Source organism: Toxoplasma gondii, chromosome VIIb (assembly GCF_000006565.2).
Source record: "Toxoplasma gondii ME49 chromosome VIIb, whole genome shotgun sequence".
Lineage (NCBI taxonomy): Eukaryota > Apicomplexa > Conoidasida > Eucoccidiorida > Sarcocystidae > Toxoplasma > Toxoplasma gondii.
Window position 1 is genome coordinate 3,143,281 of NC_031475.1, and position 16,604 is coordinate 3,159,884.

General features: G+C 49.7%; 1 protein-coding gene across 1 annotated transcript; it reads left to right on the top strand.

The window, feature by feature from the left end:
- Window positions 1-7,110: 7,110 nt before the first annotated feature.
- On the top strand, window positions 7,111-16,493 carry TGME49_258832 (Vps52 / Sac2 family protein; the record flags this gene model as incomplete). Its single annotated transcript, XM_018781195.1, has 12 exons — window positions 7,111-7,857; window positions 8,286-8,693; window positions 9,103-9,209; window positions 10,043-10,116; window positions 10,848-10,992; window positions 11,780-11,837; window positions 12,286-12,424; window positions 13,344-13,513; window positions 13,915-14,030; window positions 14,955-15,126; window positions 15,873-15,977; window positions 16,344-16,493. The coding sequence occupies exons 1-12, from the start codon at window positions 7,132-7,134 to the stop codon at window positions 16,491-16,493; spliced, it is 2,370 nt and encodes a 789-aa protein (XP_018637030.1). The 5' UTR covers window positions 7,111-7,131.
- Window positions 16,494-16,604: the final 111 nt, after the last annotated feature.

Below are 16,604 nucleotides of genomic sequence, written 5' to 3' on the forward strand. Positions count from 1 at the left end.
CAGGCTTGTTCACATACGCTTTGATCACGAGAAAGCTCGTAACTCTACTTGATGACACCCAAAAACTGTCTTTGGCTCGTCTCCTAGCTGCGTTTTTTATCTGGGATCCCAGCGACAGTCGTTCCAGACCTTGAAATGGAGACTGCATTCATGTCCATTTCACGGGAGACCTAAACGCACATGTTTGATCGGCATGTAGGCGCAAAGGAACTTAAATCAGCATAGGCAGTGAAAAGCTCGTGTGTATTTCCCACGTTGTCGCCGCCTCGAATCAATTTGGTCTTCTCACACTTGTTTGCAAGATCCTCGTCCGATGTGCTGCCTCAGAAAAACCCGCAACCAGTAAGGAGTTCAGAACTTTGGGAGAGTGTTTCGACAGTTACAGACTGATACAGACGGCTGCCGGGGGCCATCCTCTTTGAGGCACGGTTATTCTTAAGCTTTTTCTGAGGAGTATGGTCTACGAGGTAGACTCCCAGTCTACATCTTGAAGGTCTTTGTTCACCGTATCCCAGTTCTACACAAATGTCTCGTTTGTGTGAATAGAAGGGTTCGAGTCTCTGTGTGCGTTTCGCCGTGACAGAATGGTGGCTGCCTTGAGTCATCATCTGGTGCCTATACTCTTGTGAGAGACAAATGCGTAAGAGATATTCGAAAGCAAAAAGGACTTGGCTGATGAACATGCTAGGTCTCTGAGGGACAAGGTATATTCTTTTCTCAGCTCTTGCATGCGCCGGAGTTCGACGACTTAGCAGAAATGGCCACCGGAAATCGCGTACATCTCGTTTGTCTGGTATAAAGGAGACGCAACTGTCTTTTGCAATATGGTTTTTCGCAGGCCACCCCGCGTACCTCTCGCAAGAAACTCGTAGGTGGACAGACTATGCAGTCGTGTGGAGTTACGCCGATGGTTCCGCCGACACCGCTTTCACAATAGTGATAATATCTGCAGATCTGAACCGTTTCTGAGACAGAAATGCCCGAGAAAAGCTTGCTTTCTTATCGTACTCGCTGTGCGTTGTATGGTGAAAAGAAGAGTACATGACTGTAGACAGTTTTTTTGTGTTGCCGAGAATCTACGGCGAGGCTGCATGTTCTCGAACCCTGTTTTGGGATGCCGCGTACAGGCGATCGGGGGAGTAAGCCGGCAAAGGCGCGATGATTCTGTAGTTTCGCGAAGGCTGGACTAGCATCAGAGTAGTTTCTCAGTAGCACTTGCCTTTCGGTAGAAACGCTTCCTCACGAAATGCACCACCGACCTGGTGTACCCATGCGCTATCTGGCGGAAAAAGATCACGGTCGCATAGAAGTTTTCTGATTCTCTCGGTTGAAACGAAGAGACTTGTTTAAAGATGGTGGAGCAGTTCTCGCATTTGGAATGCAGCTTGCAAGTGTGGCCTGGCTATGTCCCCCGCTTGTGGATGTCACAGGGCTGGAGCACAGATACAAGGGACACCTTGGACAAAACCACGAGAAAATTTCTGCTCACACACTAGGACAGACTAATACAAAAGAGCTACTATGTCCTCCGATGAGAGGAGGGTGCAGCATTTTTGAGAAGGGAAATCATACTGAATGCGGGATATGGAGATTTCTCTCCACTTTGTGTCTGTGACACCTTGTTTCTACTTCGTCTGTGTTGACAATCCGGAAATCTTCACCACCATCGTGGTGCCACGCTCTCACGAGAGCTTGGGGTGTAAACGCTTGGCATTAATGTCCGTAGCTGGTAAGCCATCCTATACAGCCGCTGTGACGAGTTTCTACCAGAGGCCGAGTTTGGAGCTGAACTTCCAGAAGGCCGTTTAGCAGCAGGTATACGATGAACGCCACAACGGGTGTATGACGTTTGAAACGATTAGTCTGTCTGTCATCTTTGCCGCGTAATTCGAAAGACGTGTGCCCATGTGCTTTTCCATGTCTGATAGACTGTAAGCGCGGCGACTCAACCGGTTTGTCGAGTAGACGCCAAAAATCCACGTAGACTGTTTCGCATGCTGTGTCAGTGGGTGGATCATGTCCCCGTTAGCCCACTTTCCCGAGCTGCCCTCAACTAGCAACTCAGTTAGTTCTTCGCCCTCGAGTATCCGGAGTGCTGGAAATATTTCGAATAAAAACGAGTAACTCACGAGCCTCTTGCTGGGCACCCTTTGGATACACTCAGCCTTTCCTGCGGGTTTGCGTTTCTGTTGGTAAGTTGGCGGTCGTCGCTTCGAGTCTCGCCTATTTGGTACGGGCACGAATTCACTTGGAACCTGTTTTTGCAGAATATTTTGGAGAACAGCCTGCAGCGTAGAGGCGACTTCGCATCTGCTACGGCACAAGTCAGCGAGTTGCAGAGAGGGAATAACCGCCGGTGGCGAAAATCCTAACAGAAGTAGGAAACAGTCCGTCTGTTGGTTGCTTGTCTCTCTGTGGTTTCCTTTATCTCCAGTAGTAAGTCTCACCAAACAGAAACAGGGCGACGGACTGTGCTCCTTGTTCATTTCCAAGACTTCGCAGCGACGTACATGATGAAAGAGGATCAATAGAGCAAAAACATGTGGAAGTCTGATCCACACTGGGCGGGGTTGAACTGAGATCCGTTACAAGCATCGGGAAGCCGTCAAAAAGCGGTAACACATATGTCGACTATACTGTCGAGACTCAGAAGCGTGGCATTTAATTAGGACACATTCTTGGCACGGCTGACGGTTCATGCATTTCTTTCGAGTTTGTTTCCTCTTGACTGTGTCTGTAAGTGGCGTAGAACTCCCGTTGCAAAGTTACATCGAGTAAGAACCGGTGGTTAGGCTATATCGTGGAGACTCGGAGTCTGCGGTTCAGAACTGTAAAACAAAAATTAATTATTCAATTCTGGATCGCGGATCAGTTTTTGTAGAAAGACAGTGAAAGTGGCCAACCGGAAAAGATGCCTCAGCGTGCGACACATGGCACGCTGCGACACTTTGCAATGCTAAGGTTTCACGTACGGTCAACAAGGTGAACGTTCTGGGTGGTGTGGTCTTGGAGAGCTAGAGCTCTCTCAGCGCCTTGCTTCTCCGGCAGTACATGAGCACATAGAACTGTGTAGGATGCCCTGTTTCTCGGCTCAACAGTACGGCAGTCGCAGTCCCTGTTAAGCTCCCACGGTAAAAATCCGAATTCCTGGAGAGCGGCACTGGAATTCCCTACCCGTGAGATCACCGGCGAGAGAAAAGTTCTTTTGACCTTCGAGATTGAGGGCGCTTGCGTAGTATCGTGGTTAACGAAGTGCCCCCCCCCCTTCTGCTTATGCACTTGAGTTCTCTAGAGACACACATGGCAACCATCCAGGAACAAGCATGGTGATGTTCTGCTTCTCGTGTGATCTCAGGAGAGGCCATTCTCAGCTTCATGCACTTTGGAATGGAACATTATCTGAGAATGGGACCTTGGCCGAACTCTTTGCCTCTATCCTCTCCCCTAACGCGACTGGCGGAGCTGAAGGACTAAATATGACCAATGCGTCTAGTGGAGTCTGAAGCTAGTTACTTGAAGTTTAAAATGCAGAAGCTTCTGTTTCGAATTTCTGAGTAACAGTGCTGAAGAATTTCGATGAGAATCTTCGCTCGTGGATCGATGCACTAACGTTAAACCTTACCTAACTTTCATTTTCATAAGTTCATGTGAAAAGTTTGCAACAAGCAAGCTGTGACCAAACAAAGAATAAGTATTGTGTGCAAACAAAAAACACCGTTTCAACCCGCTTCGCAGGCACCTAAGTGGGTTCCGGTGAGTGTTCTCTACTGAAAATGCACATTGGGGATTCTTGCTCGGTCTCAGGGGCGTACTCGTCGATCGTCCCCCCTTCGCGTGTTTAAAAACGTGTCAAGTTTTCACTTGAAATTCTCGAGGAAGATGACTTTCCGACGTCTGGTTCGTACTTATTAAACTTTCCCGAAAAGTTGGACGGCGTATCAAGGTCCTCTACTATATGGAGTCGGAAACGCATTAGTCTGCGGTGATTCGAAGGGTTCCACCAGCGAAGAATTGGGCTAGGACCTCGTAGTCCACAAACGACTTGACTTTCCCAGTTGCTACGCTCGAGTCGAGAACTGGGTCGCCTATGAAAAGTGCCAGCCGGTTCTGACACGTTGTTGTGCAGCTACAAGCGAAAGCGAATGTGCACCGCGGGAAACGGCCCTCCTCATTTAAGAAACCATGACACAGGCAACTAACGTCATCTCAAGAAGCTCAGAGACCATTGCTTCTGTGCAGGGAAAGAGCAGAGACACTGCAGTTAGGGCCCCATCGGACTGCTTAAGTCAGGTGAAAGTGTTGGATTTCAATACTCTACCGGTCTTCACGTTTGTCTGGAAGCTGTAGCCATTAACTCTGCTAGTTTGGTATCAGCATAGAACCAATCTGGTAGTAAGGTATAAGATAGGAGCTAATCTACCACATAAGGTGTATGTTGCTACCGGTGGTTTGCTAGTGTTTGTGTCATCAGCATGTCTATGAAATATCAATAACGATGAAACTTGTTTGATATTGCAGGCAACCATGAACCGTGGCAATCACGCTTCCTGTCGACGCACTTGAGAGGAGCAGAAAGGCGCAGCAGCAATAATATAAATTTAATTGGACCGCAAAAGAGCAATGTGGAAGGAACGTACAAACTCGAGCCGCTCTTTCCGGTGAACGCGGTTATGCGAGGGCGTGGTCTGCCCCTGTGAGAGTTTCAGTGTTCAAGGCAAGCACTGGACTGGATGCCCAGGAAACTCTGTTCCCATCATCAAGAACTGCAATATACGTCACCACCACCAATTAAGTAACAGCTGAAGCTAGGCATTGTGACACACCTTTTAAAATGACATTGCCAAGCCTTGCTTCCTTCGGTAAGAATCGTAGTTCAAGATGCTATGCATGAAATACCAATGAAGTAACAACTGAAGTCAGATTTTGCGGGGGACACTATTTGTAACGAAACTGGGGTCACGGAGAAATGCCCACGGAACGCGGAGTCGCCAGAAACACTAAATCTACCGTAACATCCCCTTTCTGCGGACTTGAGCGAGAGATTTCCTGACGCTTAAAAGGGATTGGACACGCACGTGTTGTGGCACGTCAGACGTGTACTCGCAGATGCCGGGTGTTCTGCGTGTCCGTCACCGGCTTGTGCGTGGCTCGAGTCATCTGACGAAAGGTCAGAACAAGGGTTTTCACCGTCTGAAATGTATATGCGACTTGAGTTTTGCCAATGAGGACGCGTCAAATGGTCAAATAAAACGTGCGTTCGAAGGTAACGGCGCACGGCTGCTAGAATCGCACTCTCGAGCAAACGAAAATAGGACACCACGAAGCTGTAAAACGGGAACCCAGGCGAAGCAAGTGCCTGTACGGGGTCGCTGTTTCCGGGCACGCCCCAGACGCCCTCGTTTTCACGTACAGGAAAGCGCTCGGAAGAAAGAGCCTCCAGGAAAAAACAGAACCATGACAACGAGTTTAAACGGAAGGTATGATCCGTCGATGACTTGTGGAACTACCTTTTTCTGGGGCGTATAATACAGTGCGAATTCAACTGCGGCTTTAGAAGACCTCGACGGTCCTGTTTACCGGATCCAAGAGCTCGTGTGTTAGAAGACCATTCTTGGTGGTGGCTATTGGTGAAATAGAACAGAGGCATGCAGTACCACCGGAGTCACCACTGAAGACCGACTCGCGGTTGTTAAACGCCAGTTACACAATCCTCGAGTCATCTGAACTAAAATATACATGAGTACGAAAGGAGCTGTTTTAGCATGCAACGTCCTAAACTCCCAGCATGCCGCTACTTCGCTAACTAGATGTTGAGCGCTAGCAAATGCACAAGATGCTTCAGAAGTACACGTTTCACAATGGGGTTCCTTTGTAAAGGTGCTCAAGGTAGAACCGCCGGGCCGTCCCGACCCTTTTTTGTCACCGAGAGAAAAAAAATCGAGAACTGAGACGCGGCGACGTGAGCGTGTCAAACTCCTCTCGTTGTCTACACTTTTTCTGCAACGAGTTCGCGGTTCTCCGTGACCTCTATGGCTCTTCGAACTCTCCTGGCCCCCCCAGTCGACTTGAAGGAAGCGCCCAGTTTTTCTCTGTTTGTGGTCCTTACCGAAGAACGCAAGCTTTCGACGCAGTGTGTCTCTCTGCGTTCTGTAAATAAATGTCCTGGAGTGCTCCTGTCGCTTGTTGCAGAGCAAATCGCACGTGAACTCGTCTCTGCATGCAGCGCTTTTTCGTTTGTCTTGTCTTGCTGCTGTTTCTATACAACACAAAACTCGTTGGCGTACCCGACGAAGCTCAGGACCAAACAGCTGTTCCAAAGTTCACTTAACTAACTGTGTTCTTTTCCAGATCCCCCTTCCTGTTTTTCCCGTATGAAGACGCGGGACCACGGCAAGCGATTCCTCCCTCCAGCTTGCGGAGTTGCCGGAGCCTTCGGTCCCGCTGTACGTACATTTCAGAACCGCCTGAATGTTTGGAATCCAGAGTCTCTTTTTCTTTCGAAAGTCTTGAACATCTGCAAATAGGCTTTCCTTCTGGGGTCCGAAACCGCGCACATCCGCTTTCCTCTCTCCGTCGGGGGTCGACGACACGATCCAGCCGGGGCTCAAACCCTCGGCTGGAAAGTGAGTGGCTTGGCATTTTGAAGTTTCGCGTTGTACGCCCAGAATCAACCAAGGACACGAGCGGGAACTCGGGATCTCCGGACATCGTCTTGTGGCGCACGCCCAGGACTCTCAGGGATTCGTGCGACCCCAGGGAAACCCGCTGTCGAGAAATGTCGTTCGCAGCAAATCGTTTTGGGGACGCGGCCGTTTTTACGCGTAGCCATTGAGGTCGGTTTTTCTCTCCACGCACTCGCTTCCTCGGTCGACTCTTGGCAGCGACGCTGTACATCCCTTTCTCCCTGAAGCCACCTCCTTTTCTTCAGATTCTCTGCATAGATGACTCGGTCAGTTCGCCCGCCTATTCGCCCCATCTAGTTTCGCGGTACTCCACCCGTATTCTCTTCTTGCTCTCCACCTCTCTCCTTCCTTCTCTTGCTTCTCTCCCTTTCCTTCACCTTCTCCCTCCAGTCTCCTCGGAGCCTCACCCTACCCCCCTAACCCCCCGGCACCAAAAGCGTTTCCCCTCATGGCGAGATCGACGGTGAGTGGGGACGCCTTTTCTTCCGAGAGCGTTCCAGGTCCCTATGTCGACGAGACGTTGCCTCGGGGAGGGTCTCCGTCTTCCTCTCTGGAGTCTCTGACGGACCGACTGCTGTCGCTGGACTTGCCTTCCCTCGGCGCGTTCCTGAAGCGCTTCAGCGAAGACCCGCGTCTCCTGCTTGCTCTGCGCCTGCCCGTGAACGCACGACCGGGACCTGGCGCGCCTGCCGCAGCCGCCGGCGAGGGAGACTCATCAGCGGTTGCGTCGGTCGCGGCGATGCCTCTGGAGTTCCACCAACTCTACTCGTCCATCGACTGCCTGCTGATGATCTACGAGACCCAGGCACTGCAGCTGTACAGCCGCAGTTATCCGCAGATGGTTGACTTGCAGGAGCAGCTGAGGGAGAGCGAAACGGCTCTCGAAGCCTTGGAGGCGAAGCTCACGGGCATCCGCGGCGACTTGCGGCGGACGGGAGAGAAGATCCAAGTGGTGGAGGACGAGAGCATTCGCCTCGGGACCATGATGACGAACCGCAGAGAGGCAGGCGTCGTGCTCAAAACCTTTCTGCAGCAAATCACAGTCGAACGGGACCTGGTTAAGGTCATTTGCGAGGGAAGCGTAGCGGGAGGTGCCTTCGTTGCCGCCTTGAAGCAACTCACCAAGAAAATCGAGCACGCAAAACAACCTGGAATGCAGGAACTCAAGAGTGCGGTCAGTCTGCGAAGAGAAATACCAAGCGAAGATATCCGACCCTTTAAAAATCCATATATATATATATATATACATTAGTACATTCATGTATAGATTTGTATATATATGTATATATGTATTACATTAGTATATGTATACATGTGTGTACGTGCGTATATATGATGGTCGTGGGTTTGGATCAAGGGAGTTTGGGATGTTCTCGCGTCATGTCAGCAGCTGTACGAGGGAGAAGCAAAAGTACATACGCAGGAAAAAAGTATCTAAATAAACCAAAGACTATATGTATATCCATATCTATAGCACATTTATATATATATATATATATATATATATATCTTTGTATGGACGTCGTTTTAATGTTATTCAGCCGTAGTTCAACAGCAGGTTCGAGCTGGTGTCTGTGAGTCTGTGCTTTGTGTTTCGTTTAGTCGACGAGTTTGCCCGAGCTACAAAAGCTTCGCGAGTGCGCGTTGTCTCGGGCGTCCTCCCACCTTGCTGCAAAGATTGCGCTTCTTCGACAGCCGCGAACGAACGTACACATCATTCAGCAGAACGACCTTTTGAAGTCCTCGGAGTTGTTCACCTTTCTTCTCGACCACAACCCGTCGGCTGCGCTCGCGTTCAAGGACCTGTACACGCGGACGATTTCGCAGGTGTACGCGAACCTGTTTCGGGTGTACGTTCAGCAGCTCCGGAGGCTCCAGACGCAGCGAGACGGAGTCGCTTTCGGTGCAGGGGGCGTCGGACCCTCTTTGACCGGCACTGCGGCAGCTGCCCTCGTTGGAGGAGGAATGGGAGAAGAAGTGGAGCTCCTGGCCTCCAGAGAAAACACCAAGGCAAGTGGACTGCTTTGTCGTTTGCGTTCCAGGAACAGCTCTTCCGTGCTCTTTCCTCTTCGGCGTTGCCTGATGTCCTGCGCACTCCTTCCTTCTCCTCGCTGTGCCGCGCGCCGCGATAGCCTCTTCTCCTTTCTCACGCCGAGAGGCTTTTCGTCTTGCAGATCCCCCACTGGAGTCAGAACTCTCTCTTCTCCTCTCGTGCCGCGGATGCGCCTCCGCTTGCCCCCTCAGTCTTCTCTGCCACTTTTTCCGGATTTCTCTGGATTTTCCGTGTCTTCGGATCACCTCTCTCGCTGCTTCGAGCCCACCGTTTCTCTGGTCTCTCTGTTTCGCGCTCACTTGAGTGTCTTTTCCTGAGCGCGTATGCTTGTGCGTTTGTCTGAGCGTTCTTTCTGTGTCTCCGCAGACAGCCTCGACGTTGGCGTCTTCGGCTAAGCAAGTGATGGACTTTATGATGGCGAAGCTGAACAACGCAACGCCGAATTCGTCGATGTCCAAGGGCTCTGTTTTCTGGTACTGTTAAAGGAATTCTTCAACTCAAGTCTTTGACGCATTCCAATTCTTTCGGGGAAGTACTCACACAAGGGGACTCGTCTTTTCTCCTCTCCTTCTCCCCTGGACAGTCTTTTTTGCTCGTCTTCGCCCTGTTCCGTTGACATCCAAGCTCCTCCTTTCCTTCATCCTCCTTCTTCGTCGCCTTCGTCCTGTGTTGCTGTGTACCTCGTTCCTGAGTTCCATCCTCTGCTCCCGCCGCTCTCAGGCCTCTGCTCTCCCGCGTTTTTCCTTTTTATTTCAGTTTGGCGAACCGCGAGCAAATTTTGAATCGCCTCGACGAGGAACCGCTCGTTGCGTCGCTGCCTCGGACTCCCGCCGCCCCGGCTTCGCGCTCGGGCGCCGGTGTCTCCACTGTCTCTGGAGGCGGAAGCGGAGGAGTCAATGGAGCCCTAGGAGGTGCAGCTCTCGCAGGAGATGCAAGTGGACCCGGAAGGGGACAGCCGCCAGTCTATCCCGAACAGATCTTTAGGTGTGTTTCTCCCCTCTGGCCTCTTTTTTTTCTCTTCTCTCGGTCCCTCTTCTTCTTCACTGTTCTCTTCGCTCTCTCCTCTGTCTCGCCTCGATTTTCTTTGTCGCTCCTCTCGTTTCGTTGTCTCTTTCTCCCCTCTTGTCGGTCTTTCCCTCTTCTGTTTCCACGCTCTTTTTTCGAGCGACGGCGGCGATGCAGAGTCTCCTTGGTAGCTCGAGAAAGGGCAGATGACGTCACCCCAGTCAGACGCGTGCAGTGGCTCTCTTTTAGCCGACGTGAAGAAGTTCCCTATTAGTGTTCCTCCTTTTCGTTTGCTGCGCAGGTCGCACCAGAAGCTCCTCATCGACACGGCTACGCGCGAGTTTCTGTTCCTCACGGGCTTCTTCTTGAATGCAGGTCAGCGGTCTGTCTGTACACTCGAAATTGGCGTTTGTTTCGCTCAGCGTAAAACACTCGCAAAAGCTGTTACCTTTGGTCCTCGGGGAAGCGTTCCTCTTCGACTGCCTTCTTCGAGCTCTGTTCAATCCACGTTCTCTCAGATCCTGTGAAAGTGCGATGGAGATCAGGAGAGTGTGGAGACAAGACTGCGACCAACCGAAAGCGCGGAAAAACAGAATCTCAGCTGTATCTACAGAGGTGCCCGTGCCTTTTTTCCCGAGCGTTGTTTTGCGTTCTTTGTCCTCACGGAATTCGGTAACGTTCGGTACAAGGTGTCTTTTTGTTTCTGTTCGCCCCGGCCAAGGATCCCAAAGAGACAGCAGCGCGGTCTTGCTTTCACCGGTCTCTTCCTCTACCGTGTTCCTCTTGTCTTTCTGTTGTTTCTCTCCTGTTTCTTGACCCTCGTCTTTCGTCGTTCTCTTTCTTTGCACTCCATGCTCCACTTGTTTCTGCTCGAGTGCGTTCCTTTCTGGCCACCAGAAAGGACGCCAGCAGAATCCCGTGCTCTGCCGTTGAGCTGCTCACCTTTTTCGCTACTTTCAAAGATGCAGCGTTTCTACCTGGCTGGCAGAGTCAAAGGCCGCACTGCCGCAAGAGACTGAAATTCAACATCTACGGGCTGCCTGCATGCAGGGCCAGCTTCGACCGTTCGGCGAGACTTCTTCGTCTCGCTTTGCGTTGGTGTGCAGGCCTGGCGTGTCACTACGAGAACCTTTTTGCGGAGGCTCTCGGGAAGTCTCTCGCGTACTTTGTAGATCTCGTGGAAACGACGGCGAACTCGACTCACGATGCCATCGAAGTGCTCCTCATGCTGCGCATAACCCACTTCAACGCGTACGAGCTTGACTCCACAAGGCCAAGACTCGACGAAGAAGTCTACACATAGATGCATACATTTCTAGACTATACATATATATATATATATAGGGAGAGAGAGCGCGAGAGAGAGAGACTATATGCATATATGTATACATATAAATATAAATATATATAAATATATATATATATATATATTCGCATCTATTCGCGTTGTATCAGTATTTACTCGTGCAAATTCGTGTTGCACCAACGGCCTTGTGTCTCAGTGCCTGTTTCTTGAACTTTCCTGCCTGCTCCTTCCACAGACGTTCGTATTCTTTCAGCATGCATGCGGATCCGTTGTTTTTCAGGATTACGTTCAATATCGCATCCCGTCAACGTCGAGTCGTGTCTGTTGTTGCTAGATTTGTTTGTGTGAACTGAAGAGTATCCAAACGAGCAGGAGACAAATTTGTTCAACACCCTTCGGGGGGTTCTGCTTCGGACACCGTTTCGCTGGGTTGTCTTCTCCAGTGCTTCCTGTCTGGACGCTGAAAAGCTCCGTTTTTGTGAAGCTGAGATTGCCGAGCTCGACGCGCTCGGTCTCTTTCGTGTCTCCTTTGGAGTCTCCGTTGCTGTCTCTTTTGCTCCACTTCTCTCTGTCTCCTTTGCAGTGGCTGTCGGGATTTGCTGTCGACTTGCTCACATGCTCTCTCCTTCGCTCTCCTTCGTTCTCCTTCTCTCCCCTTTGCCTCCTTTGTCTCCTTTGTCTCTGTCGACTCTTTTCTCGCTTTGGCATTGCTTTGCACGATGTGTCTCGCAGGCAGGTGATGAAGAGACGGCGCATCCCCTGCTTAGACCATTACCTCAAACGCATTCACGTAAGCTGAGACCAGTGTTCGCAACCCGGCTTTCTCGGAGAACCGACGCAGCAACAACGACAGGGCGCGACCTTTCTCCTCCCTCGGATCGCCGCGATGCCTCCATTGCATCCTGACATGCACCTGACTTCCACTTTTTTCTTCCTGTGGTTTCGAAGCTAGGTGCTCTTCGGTCTCTCGCCGTTGTCGCCTCTCGCCTTCCTTTTCTGTGTAGCCTGCAGATACTGTTGAGAGAAGGAGGAGTCTTAGACCTTCAGCAAGAAAGGAAGAGAGCGTTGAAGTCTGTCTGTGGTGTGTGGTAGACTCTGGAAGCTGGTTCGACTCCGAACGCTTTTTTGAAGAAACTGCGTGTTTATCTTCTGTAGCTTCTTTTCCTGCGGCTTCTCGAAGGTCCTTTTCTTTCTCTCGACTGCTTCGTGGGCAGTGGTCACTTCTTTTTCTTTTGCAGGACATTCTCCACTCTGCATTGAAGGCAATTCTCTCCGCTAATGTCACCTCTCTCCTCAACGCCTGTCCTCACTCTCTCATGCTCCATCAGAGCGACGACGTTCGCCTCCATCCGCATTTCGTCACGCGTCGCTTCGCAGGTGAACAGAAGCAGACGCGCGTGGAGTCGAAGATATTTCTTTCGTTTTTCTCAGTAACGTATGAAGTCCTGCAGTCACTCGTAGTGACAGCGAGAGAAAACGACGCCGCAGATGCTGATACAGTCCGGACCCTCACACGGACAGTAGTCTTCCCCGGGACAGAGTTATCCTCCGGCTTTCTTTGTACAGCACCCTCTTGTCCTCTAACTTCTTGCTTTCATGAAACAACGTTAGATTTCACCTTACCAACAAGGCTGGAGAATGTCACATCGATGCCGCAGGGAGGCAGTGCCGAGTGCGAGAGGCCGGGGGGGCTTTCCTTCCTCGGAAGGACAGCCAAAGGTGAAGCGTTGAAGGAGAGGGAGAGAGAGAAAAGGGAGAAGAAGCAGAGTGAGGGAGGGAGGAGGAACAGGAGGAAAAAGAACAGTGAGATAAGGAAATTTGGAGAGAGAAGAGGCGAGGGAAAGAGAGAATCGTGACACGGATCGTTTGCTGAAGAACAGGCACGTAGAACGATAAAGACGAACATCGCGGAGGTGGGCTCCGAGGCGCAACAACAACGCGAGAGAAGAAACGACGAGAAGACGAACACGGTTTTTTTGCTTTCCTTCTCACGCTCGCTCGCTCCCGCATCGTGTTTCCATGTCCTTTCTTTTCTCTTTGTGTCTTTTCTTTACGTGATTCTGTCTTCTTTCTCTTGTTTATCCGGCTGAAACACTCTTCAGGTGTCTTGTCCGTCTGCAACAGTCCTTTTTCGGAGTGGTTGAAAAACAAAATTCAAGAGCCAAGATGCAAATTCTAAGAAATGTGCACTTTGTAGTGTCTCCTGTCCTCCTCTGAGTGCCAACACTCTGTCGAGTTTCGCCAAGGACTTCCTAGTTTTTCGTGAGTTGAAAGCGACTGTCCTGAATCCCTGCAGAACTCGCCTCCGCTCTAGAAGCCATTCGCGCTGTCCGCGTCCGCACCAAGCAGACGCCTGCATGCGGCGGGCACAGTGGAAAAGGAGACGAGGGAGACGCTGAGGAAGAGCAGCTATTCGACTTGGCGCTCATGCGCGAGATGCTCGACGCAGCCCTCGACCTCATCGTCGTAAGCGAAGAGAAGTGAAAGAAAAAACAGGTTAATGTGGAAGAAGATGAAAGGAGGAGGCGCGAGGGGAAAGACTGGAGAATCCTTTGTCTGACTTCTTTTTCTTTCTTCTGTGTTCAGCTTCGACAACGCAATGCCTGTTCTGTCTTGGAGCCTCTCGATCCCTTGTTTTTCTCCTTTTGTGTTTCCTTCTCTTCTTTCATCTCCATTTCTGTTTTCTTCCCTTCCTCTCTTCCTCTCTTCCTCTCCTCCTTTCTTCTTCTTTGATCTCCTCTGGTGTCCGTTGTTTTCTCTCTTTCCGACTCCTCGTTTTTCTGTTTCTCTCCTGCCTTCCTTTCTCTCCCTCTGTGTGGACTTTGCGGTTCACCTCCTGTCTGCTGCGATGGGGTGTCCGTACACAGCGGCTGTCTCAGGAGATCCCGACACGGCGCGAAAGAACGATTTTCCTCATCAACAATTATGACCTTCTCCTCAACATCTTCCACCAACGCCAAGTTCTCCCCGACGGATGCACGGCGTAAGGACCCTAGAAATTCAGCGCAGTCCGAAAACGCGGACACTCTTTGAAAAACAAAGTTTTGTTCTCTTGATGCATGCGAGAAATTCAGAGAGAGACAGACCCTCTGAACGCATTCAGACGAGGACTCTCGATGTACCCCTCTCCATATGATCTATCTATCTAACGTCTATTCATATATCTGTCTACCTACATTTCTCTGTCTAGTCATCTGTCCATCTATATCTATCTATATTTACCTTTCTGTATGTATCCGCCTCTATCTGTCTGTACACTTGTCTATAGCTCCCTGCATATCTATCTCTATATATCTGTCTAACATGCTATATCTCTCTGCCTATCTATCCACATGTATACATATGTATATGAGTACCTATATATGTTTGTACATAGAGAGGTGAAGACACGCATGCAAATCCTTACCTTGTAGGGAGATGTTTATGTGTAGGCATTCGTGTGTGTATCTTTCTTCTCGGAGCATCCCTTCGAGAAATGCATTTTGCGGAAGAAGATCTCTGAAGACGAAAAAAAGTTCGTAAATCGTCTTTGCTCTTCCAAGGAAACCGAGGTGCTTGCACATGTCGGTGGAGAGCATCCTGAAGCGACAGGGGGAGAGAGAGAGAGCGCAGTGCGAGAGGACCGGAGAACCTCTGCGAGTAGCTATGACGTGGACAGCAGAGAAAAAGCGAAAAAGGAAGGGTGCGGGCGCCTTGTTCACGAGCAACTCCGGAAAGAAGAACAAGCCCGAGGAGAGAAGAGGAGAGGCAGCCAGCGACCTGTCGAGAGTGTCCCACTGCAGGCAGAGGAGCAACAAAAAGTTGTTTCGAGTGCAAGGAAATGAATCTCTCCTCGGGTGCATTTATATCGCTTTATTTTCGGAATGATCTCTCTCATCTCTAATTCTCTGCTGCTCTGCCCTTCCAGAATCGAGAAGCAACTCTACGAGCAAATTTCCTTCTTCGCCGACGAACAACTGCAGAGACATTTTGGCACTCTCCTCGCTGCCGTCATTCAAGCAGAAGAAGCTCTGCAGCAATCTGGAGCAGAAGGAAAAACTGCCAGCGACCGTGTAGATGTGCAACAACTCGAAAATGCCGTAAGTCCTGCAGAAATGCCTCAAATATACGTATGTATACATATATATATATATATATATCCATATATATAAATTCGCATGTATATACATGTAGATGTGTGCAGATGGAGACCCATCCCTATATATACATATACACGAATACGGATCCATCTATTACATATATGTATATATCTAATTTTGTAGTTACATATATGGATTTTTTCGTGGCTGTCGATCCTTGTGGCACCTGGTCTGAAGAATGCTGGCGGGAATCTGAAAAGGCGAAAGAAAGCGAATTTTTAGAAGAAGATGGATTCGTCTGCTTTTTCGAAAAAAAAGTCCGATCGTGCCTCTAGACTTGGAGACACTCCGCATTCACGCACATTATATATATATATATATATATATATATATATATATCAGTGGCAACTTGTTGTGAGAAGGAACGCGTGGGCAAGGTAAAGTTTACGGTTTTTCTGTTTATCGATCATCGCAGTTTCACTTGTGTATGCCGAAAGGCGTCGACGCATGAAAAACGGGAGGCGTTCATGTGTGTTGCAGCATTGGCGGATTAGTGGGTCTGTGTATAGCGTTTTCTGGGGAGTATTACTCTTTTTCTTCAGTTGGACTGCTGATTCAGATCCTGAAAGTATCTCTCTTTTAAATATGCACAAAGGCGTGTGTGTCGCCGCAGTTTCATGCTCAACGCCCTGCCTTCTTTGTGGGGGTTTCACGGTCGCATGCACATGTTTGCTTCCTCTCTTCAGGTGGTGCAGTTTGGTGCGGAGTGGAAGCAGAGACTTGGCGAAATGCATGCAGAGGCAGTTGCGGCTTTTTCGAATTTCACAAATGGAATGGAAATCCTAAAGCAGGTCAGACAAGTCTCGTCGCGTTTTTAAGTACACCTCCGTATCTGCACTGCGCATCCGCGATTATACATGTTTGTGCATACAGTCACTCGGTCATGTATTTTCATATTTGTACGCGTATACATAAATATATATACATAAATAAATAAATATATATATATATATATATATGTATATGCGTGTGTGTGGATGCCAGAGGCGAAGAGATGTAGATACGTTGGTGGAGATGTGACTACATGCCTCGTGTTTTCATCGAGAAAAGACGTTTCTGTCAGGCTGGGTTTCGTCTTTTTCGATCGTCTCGTTTCGGCATCTTTTTTCTGCCTGCATTTCCTCCTTTTTTTTGAATGCATTGTTTCTTTTTCTCAGACTCTGACGCAGCTGCTGCTGCTCCACACACGCCTTCATCAAGTCGTTGGCGGCTTATATTCGAAGCCGTCGTTGCCTCCGTGGGCGAAGCAGTTGTTGCCAACGAGTGCAATTTTGTCAGAAATTCGTTCTCTTTCTCGAGCCCTTTAAAAAACGTGCGTAAACGTTCTTCTTTCTCCTCTCTTTGTCTCTGTTCGTTCTGTTCTCGGGTGTCTTAGTAGCCGCTGCTGCTACCTTCTTTTCCTTTTCTCTGTCGCTGCA